This window comes from Morus notabilis, unplaced genomic scaffold (genome assembly GCF_000414095.1).
Source record: "Morus notabilis unplaced genomic scaffold, ASM41409v2 Scaffold20, whole genome shotgun sequence".
Taxonomy (NCBI): Eukaryota; Viridiplantae; Streptophyta; class Magnoliopsida; order Rosales; family Moraceae; genus Morus; species Morus notabilis.
The window spans coordinates 11,282-20,752 of NW_010362037.1; the positions used below are offsets into that span (position 1 = coordinate 11,282).

Consider the following 9,471-nt stretch of genomic DNA (forward strand, 5'->3'; position numbering starts at 1 on the left):
ATAAGTACATACGTTCTATGAATTTTGACATGTTTATGTACAACTATTGATTGTATGGAGGTAATACCAAGCATTAGATAGAAACTTTGGGCTGACATTTAGCCATGTACTTCAAAATAATTCATATGTATTTGCGAGAAAGCAAGAAGAGAACAAAACAAAATAGTGCATTTGAATGTATAGAATAATATGATTCTTCCTAGTTCCTAGCAAGTGTCAACTTTACATGGGATAAGAAATGGGCTTTCCCTTATAATTTCCCTAAGGTGTTTGGTTTCCGTTTAGATTTCATACAGGGGATTTATACTTGGAACATAAAATCCGCCCACTTTTTTATTTTTATTTTTTTTTATAGTATAAACACGGCTATGGTAATTATAAAAATACATTTTTAAAATAAGCTTGAGGTAGCTCCATTCTAATTCGCTACTTTTCTCCTAATCCACACACACACCCCATCCAAAAAAAAAAAAAAAAAAATCATATACATAAATAGAGAGACATATATAAGAAAGCAGCACTAAGAGCGTCTTCTCTTCGGACGAGCAGCACTAAGAGCGTCTTCTCTTCCGACTTCTCTCTCTCTTTCTATATATATATACACATACAAGCATATATATTATATATAAACCGAAATTACACGCTCCTGAAGAGAGACAGAGAGGACGCATGAAGCGAATGAATGGTATTTGGCATGAGAAGAAGAGGCAGCTAAAAGATACCAAAACACAACACCAACGACGACAATACCGATTCCCAGTACTACTACTACTATATTACTCCACAGGTACATTAATTCCCACACAAGGCATGACGCCAACCCACCCATCATCATCATAAAAAACAAAAAGAAAAAAAGAAGAAGAAGAAGAAGAAAAACCCAATTCTTAAAAACAGAGGTTTTCTGATAATCCGTATTCGCAATGCCCAATATTTCATCCGTACAGCTCATAGAAAATACTCCTCACTAGTACTCCTACCACCACCTGGTACTGCTTATAATCTGTTTGTTTTGCCTATTTAAAAAAAAAAAAAAAAACCCCCACTAACTCTCTCTCTCTGTTTTTCTCTCTCTAAACGGTTTTTTTTTTTTTTTTTTTTTTCCTTTTCTTTTTGCCCTTTCATCTGCTCCCATTTGTGATCAATATTATTCCGTATGTCTGTGCAGCGGCAGTACAGGCACAGCTGATCATAAAACGACATCAAGGCCGTCGTCTTATAGTCGTCCCTTCCATGAGCCCTGATCTCCTCCCAATTCGCTCCAATTGTCATTTCCACTGCTACTGTCCTCCTTCAATCAACGTATATAAATTTCGTTACTCGTTTAACCCCTCCTTCCCGGCCACTACCTCTGGCCCACGAGACAGGTGGGCGCGGATGGAGTTTTCCTCCTCCGCCGCCCGCCGCCACCGCCACCACCCCAAGGACAAGCTCCTCGTCATCATGGGCGCCACCGGCACCGGAAAATCCCGACTCTCCGTCGAGCTCGCCACCCACTTCAACGGCGAGATCATCAACTCAGACAAAATGCAAGTCTACAAGGGACTCGACACAACGACCAACAAGATTCCCCTCGACGACCGCCTCGGTGTCCCCCACCACCTTCTCGGCGAGGTCGACTCGGAAGCTCACGGCGAGTTGACTCGCTCCGAGTTCCGCTCCTTGGCCGGAAAGGCCGTGTCGGAAATCACCGCCAGGAGGAAACTCCCAGTCCTCGCCGGCGGCTCCAACTCCTTCATTCACGCCCTGCTCGTGGACCGGTTCGACCCGGAATACGACGTTTTCGACGAGCGGTCCGACCAACCGGCGGATTCGTCGAAGGTTCTCCTCCGCTACAACTGTTGCTTCCTTTGGGTGGATGTTTCGTTGAGGGTTTTGGAGGATTATTTGGTGAAGCGAGTCGATGACATGCTCAACTCGGGGATGTTCGACGAGTTGGCCGAGTTCTACGACCCGGAGGAGGATCACGGACCGGCGAACTGGACCGGATTGAGGAAGGCTATAGGCGTGCCCGAGTTTGACCGGTATTTCGAGAGGTGCACACCGGGGGAGAAAGGAGAGTGGGATCGGGTGCGGAGGGAAGCATACGAGGTGGCGGTGAGGGAAATAAAGGCAAACACGTGTCAGCTGGCGAAGAGACAGATTGGGAAGATTCTGAGATTAAAGGGATTGGGGTGGGACCTACGGAGGTTGGACGCGACGGAGGCGTTTAGGGCGGTGATGACGTCAGATTCCGGTAAGAGGTGTTCGGAAATTTGGGAGAGGCAGGTATTGGAACCAAGCGTGAAGATTGTGAAGCGCTTCTTGGACGAGTAGTAGGTTTTGCCAGCACTTTCCAGCTAATTTTTATTTATTTTTTGTTTTTTTTTATAAAAATTTTGGTAGTTAGTTTTCCAACTTCAAGAATTTCTTTCAGAATATAATGAGTCACTCTTTCATTTTTCCCTTTCTTTTGGGAGGGCCAGGCATTGTGTATAAGTGAAAGTTCAACAATCTTGTTCGTGAACAAAGCAATTGGAAAAAAAATTTAGGGGACGTTTATTTACTATATTCGTTACTGATTTTGAATCATGATTCATGGTTATTTACAGTATTTTTTCTCATAAAAAATACACATAAAGCGAGAATGATTCTGAATCATGATTCTGAATACATAAATCAAACGTCCTCTTAGTTTTATCCATACATTTTCCTCGTTCTTTCCGATGGTCAAATTTTGTCTTCAAATCTTAACAATGTCATAGATATATAGAAAATCATGTCTATACAAAGTCACTAATTGAGGGGAATATATCTAGTTGTTCATGTATTTGACTTTATTTCCCTTTTTCCTTGTGGGTATTTGACTTTGGTATTTTGGAAGGATTACGGGTATATTTTTGACTTTGTTGTAGTAGCTGAAGCTGTATTTAATTTTGGCTATTGTACACTATGTGATTTTATTGAAAAACACAAAAAGAAATTGTCTTTAAAGGCCAATGGAATCTATATAATTCCTGTTGATGAGTTGGCGTTTTAGTAAAAGTCAGATTTCTCTAAAGTAAATGTTGTGTAAGATTATGGAAGCGCAAAAGAATAAATGTTATTGCAGATATACACAAAGATTACTTTTGATACTAAGTTTCAGTTTGATGTTGGAATGTTGTTGTAATAAACTATTATAAAATAATGATTGGAAGCTTGACATATTTGGCAGATCTCTTCCGGAGTTTAAAGAATTTGCTCCTTCTCTTGATCACTATGCTGTAATGGCGTTCTAGCAGTTTCATTTAAACTAAAAATATGGACTTCTAATTTAGTAATCACATCTGAACACATATGAGGGCAAACGCCAATACCCGTTTAGTTTATAGATTTGAACATAACGTTTCAACAGCAATTGTGAGGGAGACATTGTAACAAAAAAATTTTTTAGACTGGTTTAAACTGTAAACTAAAAGGTTGCTGGCAATTAATCTCTTCCTCCACTATAGTTTATTTCTTTTATTTCCATCACACTTGGCGAGTATTTCTACAAGTACTATCTGTACCGTTCAATTTAAACCCTAGTGTCATTTAAGACCAACAAACAGGACCCTTGTTCTCGTTTATGTGAAAACTGCATTCAAAAGGGCCATCTCTTGTCTGGATCAACATAAAAGCGGTCAATATACTTGGTAGAATGACTCCTGATCACTTTTTGGATATCATGTACTACTTGCCAAAATTGAATGTTGATGAATTGTCAATTTGGTGACAGAGTAATTACACTACAAAAGGTCCGTCCTTGGAAACAATTTATGGCAACTTACACATTCCTCTACAAAATTTCAAGTCAAACTTTGAAGCAAAAATTTATGGTAGCATAAACTATCAGTGAAGTACGATTTTAAACCGTCGTGTTACGATTTGAAACCGTTTGAACTTTGAAAAAAGTCAAAGAGGAGACAATTACTCTTTAACATGTATAAGTCTCACGAGACGTTTATTTTATGTATCTGTTCTTAATTTTAAATCATAGTTCATGATTTTTTACAGTATTTTTCTCTTATAAAAAATTTAAATTTTAAAAATTAGACTCATAATTCTAAATCCATAAACCAAACAGGCTGTTAGATTTTCATCTCTCACTCTTAATTAATATCCTTTAGTCAAAAAATTATATTAGTCAAAAGAATATTAATGAATAGTAAATAAACAGGCTGTTAGATTTTCATCTCTTACTCTTAATTAATACCCTTTAGTCAAAAAATTATATTAGTCAAAAGAATATTAATGAATAGTAAATTGTAAAAATTTTAAAATAATACATTCAAATAGTGAGTTCACTAATTTTCTCTTACATTTTTTTTATTCTAATGTAATTATTATGTAGTTTGACGGTTAAAACTTAACATTTAGGCATTATAATATTATTGCATTTATCGGTATCCTTTATTCTTGTTCTCTACTTAAGGAAGTACTCCAAGCGTGTTGCTAGGCTATTTTCTCGATTTTGGTTATCATTGATCACTTTTTTTGTCGTATCTCCAGCCAGGTCGAGGACTTAGATTTTTCATGGTCCCTAATTTTACAAAGATGGGAAGATTTCTCGTGATGGATAATTTTACAATGATAGGAATGGACTTTAGTGTTTTGTCACAATCCCAACATACATAATCACAAAGAGCCATCCTTTTGCATTCAAGGTTCTGATGAATTCTGAAAAACCGATTATGTAAAACTTAAACTTTCGTGCTATAATTCGAGGTTTCAGAGGGATATGATATAAATGTACCATTGGTGGGTCGTTATCCAAAACTTCCAAAACGTGTCTTTTCTGAACAAGAAAACAAAAAGAAATGAAAAAAAAAAAAAAAAAAAAAAAATAAAAAAAAAAAAAAAAAAACAACACTATTTTCATATACTTTGGTTAGTATTGTCGTATGGTTAGGACTACGTGGGGACCAATACCAAGAAGTATGTTCTTCTATAACAACCAGAGTAAATCTGTACAAGGTCCTTATCATAATAAAGTGCGTGTGTTTCTACTTTTCGATTATGATTTTCCTTATTTGGATGAATGATGATCAACTTTATATTTCGCACGAGGTAGGTAAAGCTTGGAACTTGAAGGCTAGAGCCTGAGGTGTCTTACAAGAGTTGGTTATTGATTGAATCCCGCTCAGGAATGCAACTTTCCAACAAAGCTATATATGTTGTTGATGGTGAAAATTAGTCAATTTGGGATTAAATCTCTCTGGGAACACTTGTATACGTCACTTACGAATTAATTAAGAAAATAATTACAAAAAAGTAAAAGACACAACTTTATAGTGGTTTGGCAGAAATTCTTTACCTATATCCACTTGTAGAAACACTAATATTCTTAGAAATACAATCTCTCTCGGAGTAAAATAGTGCGTAAAAAACTAAATGATGGATTTAAGCTCCATTTATAGGCCCCAAATGTAATAAGAGATCCTTATCTTCAGTGGCGCAAGGATCATTCCCTCATCCCCAAATCTCGAGATTTGACAGTTGTGTTTCCATATTTGAATGATTGAATCCGGGAAATTACCCTTATTGGTTATCTGGTTTCCAAATTTAAATCTAGACAGTTGCTGTAACTTATCATCTCCTGATTCGGTAGAATTTAATTTGAATCTGATCAGGATGCTCTCTCGACGTCGTGAACTCCACACTCAGGCAGTCCTCGACCCATATCCTTCTTCCCTCTAGAACTCTTATCGTCTTGAGGGCATTTCATATATAATCAATTCCTCGACATCAGAAACCAATTCTCGGCTCAGAATGTCTCGGCACATAACGGCCAAAGGAGTGGTCGATTCTTGGACCATGGTGGAATAATTGCCCCCAGCCTGGAATACCATGTTGTGATGTTTCAGGCTATAAAGCGTCGATAGTATTACGTGGCAATCTTTTTACGAGCATGCTATGGCAGCGGCCAACCGGTACAGTACCATCACTGCAGTGTGTTTCTCGAGTAGTGGAGCAGTAATGTCGATCATGTCAACAGTCATGACCCTTGTCCCCTAAGGACACGTGGCAGTAGAGGGATAAATAACAACCGTTGGATTATATTTTATTGCTCCTGTGCTATTCTGGACTGCCAGATCGCGTCTCTTCAGATTCACCGTTGGATGGGCTTGGTTCAAATTCGACGGTCGAGATTTGAAGTCCTTTAGGTTTCCCTGAGACTTCTGGGTTTTCCTTCCCTTATTATATATACCAAAATGAAAAAGGTATTTGGGCATCTATTTTTTAGAACCCTGCTGTTACTCTGCTAGATTTTCGTCAGAGCTTTCCCTTCTCTAACTCCGTCTGCCGTGTACACTTATCGTTCTCCTTCTCCGTTCTTGGGATTTCAGACCATCTTCAAAGACCTAGTAAGTTACTTTGGCTTCTTCCTTTTCTTTTCGTATTACCAATTGAAACTTTAGTTCGGATCTGGGTTGAGTTTCCGTGGTAGCATTTTCTTAAGTTTGATCGTTCGTGTTAGGGTTTTCTGACCTATTTCTAGGTTTTGGAGGCCCTTGTGTGAACTTTTGACTCACTTCTGGATTCTCAAACGCATTTCTGGGTTTCAGTATGAATCTGGTATTGTCAATACCTGACCTTTGGGCCATTTTGATCCAAACTTGATTCTATTTTCTTCCCTAACTATGTTTCTGACCTCTAGACCATTAAGCTCTAACTTGACCCCCTCTTGTTTATTTCAAGAACATGCTGCCAAAACAGGTTAGGTCGAGAGGTCTCTACCTCCAGGGTCAGAGACGACCCTGAAAAAGCTGCGACGTCGAGCTCGACTTCGATCGACAGCGGGGATTCATTGCTCCGCCAAGTGGAGGAATACGCCGAGGGGTCGGTCTCGACTTCTCAACCAGGCGACCTCATTATTCTCGATGATGAGAACGACGGTTTACGAGTCAGCACTTTTGAAGGTCGTGGCTATAAGGTAACGATGATGAGTGGACTCTCAGGCATGGTGACTGATGTTAACCCATCCAAGATAAAGCCCAGAGTTGCCATGAGGGCATTTCACGACGCACAGATCGATGCTAACAATTTTTATTTAATTATACCTACCCCTAATGATAGAGCTTATAACCCCCTTGCTAACCATATGACTGTGTATACCAGATCCTTTTCCCTTTTGACCCTTTTGCGAAGGCCCTATGTGGCCTTTATCAGATTTCTCCTACACAGCTGTTACCCAATTGTTGGGTGACTATTAACTCCATGGTGATTTTGTAGAGAAAATTTTTGAACCTTGACATCACCGTCGAGGGATTTTTGTACTACTATACCCTTAGGGCTTCCCCAGGTCAAAGGGGGTTCTTCTACTTGTCTTCCCATTCTAAATCCAAACCTTTTATTCCTCCAATTGTCATCGAGAAGACTTCTAACTCACACGGATGGAAGCCCCAATTTTTCTTTCTCGGTGGCAATTTCAATTCCCATCCGCTCGACGGCTAGCGCCCTGTAAGGACTCAGACAATATTCAACAAATATTGTAGGTCTTTACTTTGTTGGATTTCTATAGGATCTTTCTGTGCGTTGAGGTCAAGTTCCTTGCCATCCAAAGCTCTCTTCAACTACTCTGGCACGGGTTAAGCAAATCCTGTCACTCTCTGACTTCAGTCGTAGCTATGTTGTTCTTAATACATCTGAGAACCGTAGACTGTAGGTATGCTCGTGGCCCTTGACCCTCCACGCCAACCAATCGTCCCCCCTGCAGATCTCCTCCAAGGTAACCTGGAGGTGCAACTTGGTTCACTATAGTAGACATATTTAGAATCTAATTTATTTCTCTCTTGGTTTGTAGTTGTGCCATCCAATATGGGGTACATTCTCCCGGGTAAGTCGAAGAAAAACAAGGGAGAAGCTTCCTCCAAGTCATCGGGTCAGCCAGTGACTCAAGCTGCCCATGCCCATGACGTCCCTGAAATCCTCGACCGATCTAGGATTGTAATAACTCTACCCTCCAAGAGGCAAAGGGTGGATGAGCGCCAAGATCCTCCAGCAGTCGAAGGGTCGTCACGGAACTCTTGGCGCATTGACAAGGGGAAATGCGCCGAGGTGGCTGCTAGCCTGGTGATTCCCCATGCGCCCGATGAGCCTCTTGTGATGTCGAGGTCAAAGTTAACGACCCCCAATTCCAAGTATCTGATGTGGTTGACCACCACCTCAATGAGGATTTTCGTCTTTTGCCCCGCTTCAGTCTTTCCATCCAGGCAATCTACACATACTTCCACGAGGATTCATGGCACAAATTTGTAGGGATGGGCCTTTTGGAGCGCCAACACATAGCTGTCATGCACTAAGTCTCGGTATGTCTCACCTACTTACTCGTCAATCCATATCCTTCTTCTCTATAGAACTCTTATCGTCTTGAGGGCATTTTATATTTAACCAATTCCTCAACGTCAGCGACCAATTCTCGGCTCACAACGTCTCGGCGCATAATGGCCAAAGGAGTGGTTGATTCCTCGACCATGTTGCAACATATGTGTACTCAATAGGAGCTAAATTTATAAATACGACCAAATTGGTAACGTAATTTATAGACTGCATGTCTCAAATAGTTACAAGCATAAGGTAACGGTATGTAACTATATTTGACTTCTTTATATGTAAAGTTCAAATTCTCCTAGCTCCAAATGAATGAAAAAAAAAATCTATCTTGAAATTAAATGTGAATAATTTTCAGGCATAGTTGTCTATTTTGTTATCCGTATAAAAATGAGTTTTAAGACTAGATTTACATGAGACTGATATTGATTGATAGAAAAGGAATAAGGCAAACACTACAAAAAGAAAAGACTTCTAGTCACTACATTTTGTTTTTGTCACTTTTAATTACAATAATTTTGTGTGACTGTCACTTTTAGACACAACCTTATAATTAATATGCATTTAGTCACACATTTTTTAGTGTTACTATGACTTTTAGCGACAAGGGTAGTGATGAGAAAAATTTAAGTCACACCAAAAGGTTTTATACTAAAAATTCCTTAGCAAAATGTTTTGTTCACACCACAAATTGTGACCAAATGCATACTAGTCATTAAGTTGTTGAAAAAGTACACAGTCGCATAAAAATGTTGTAATTAAGGGTATTAGAAGAATATATTGTGACTAAAATTCATTTTTTATGGGCATTTGCATCACGAACAACTTTTAATGTTATTAGCACAATTGATCCTCCGCTATATGTATGTTCTATAAGGTCATCCAACTCATTTAATTATGGGGCTCCAATGTTGACCTTAGGAACCTTCTAAAAGTGTTTATAATTAAGTATAAACATATCAAGAAATGCTAATTGTACTTACTATATATATAAATACAAGATGGTACTCTACTTTTATTGGTCTGTTAATGAGACCAACAAGCATGGTCTTATTGCCGGAAATAAGAAATTAGTTGTTTAACAATAGTGTTCACTAATTCTCCAGGTCCTATAATTTCACATTAAGAATATGCCTA

At 39.0% G+C, this 9,471-nt stretch overlaps 1 protein-coding gene across 2 annotated transcripts; it reads left to right on the top strand.

Annotated features, from left to right (window-relative positions):
- The first annotated feature begins 637 nt into the window (after nt 1-637).
- LOC21398523 (adenylate isopentenyltransferase) lies at nt 638-2,512 on the top strand. 2 transcript variants are annotated; one of them, XM_024167483.1, is made up of 2 exons: nt 638-787; nt 1,169-2,512. In XM_024167483.1, the coding sequence occupies exons 1-2, from the start codon at nt 670-672 to the stop codon at nt 2,314-2,316; spliced, it is 1,266 nt and encodes a 421-aa protein (XP_024023251.1). In that variant the 5' UTR covers nt 638-669; the 3' UTR covers nt 2,317-2,512. The 2 variants fall into 2 exon arrangements, with proteins under 2 accessions (XP_024023251.1, XP_024023252.1); XM_024167484.1 differs by having other exon boundaries at nt 707-989.
- The last annotated feature ends 6,959 nt before the right edge of the window (nt 2,513-9,471 follow it).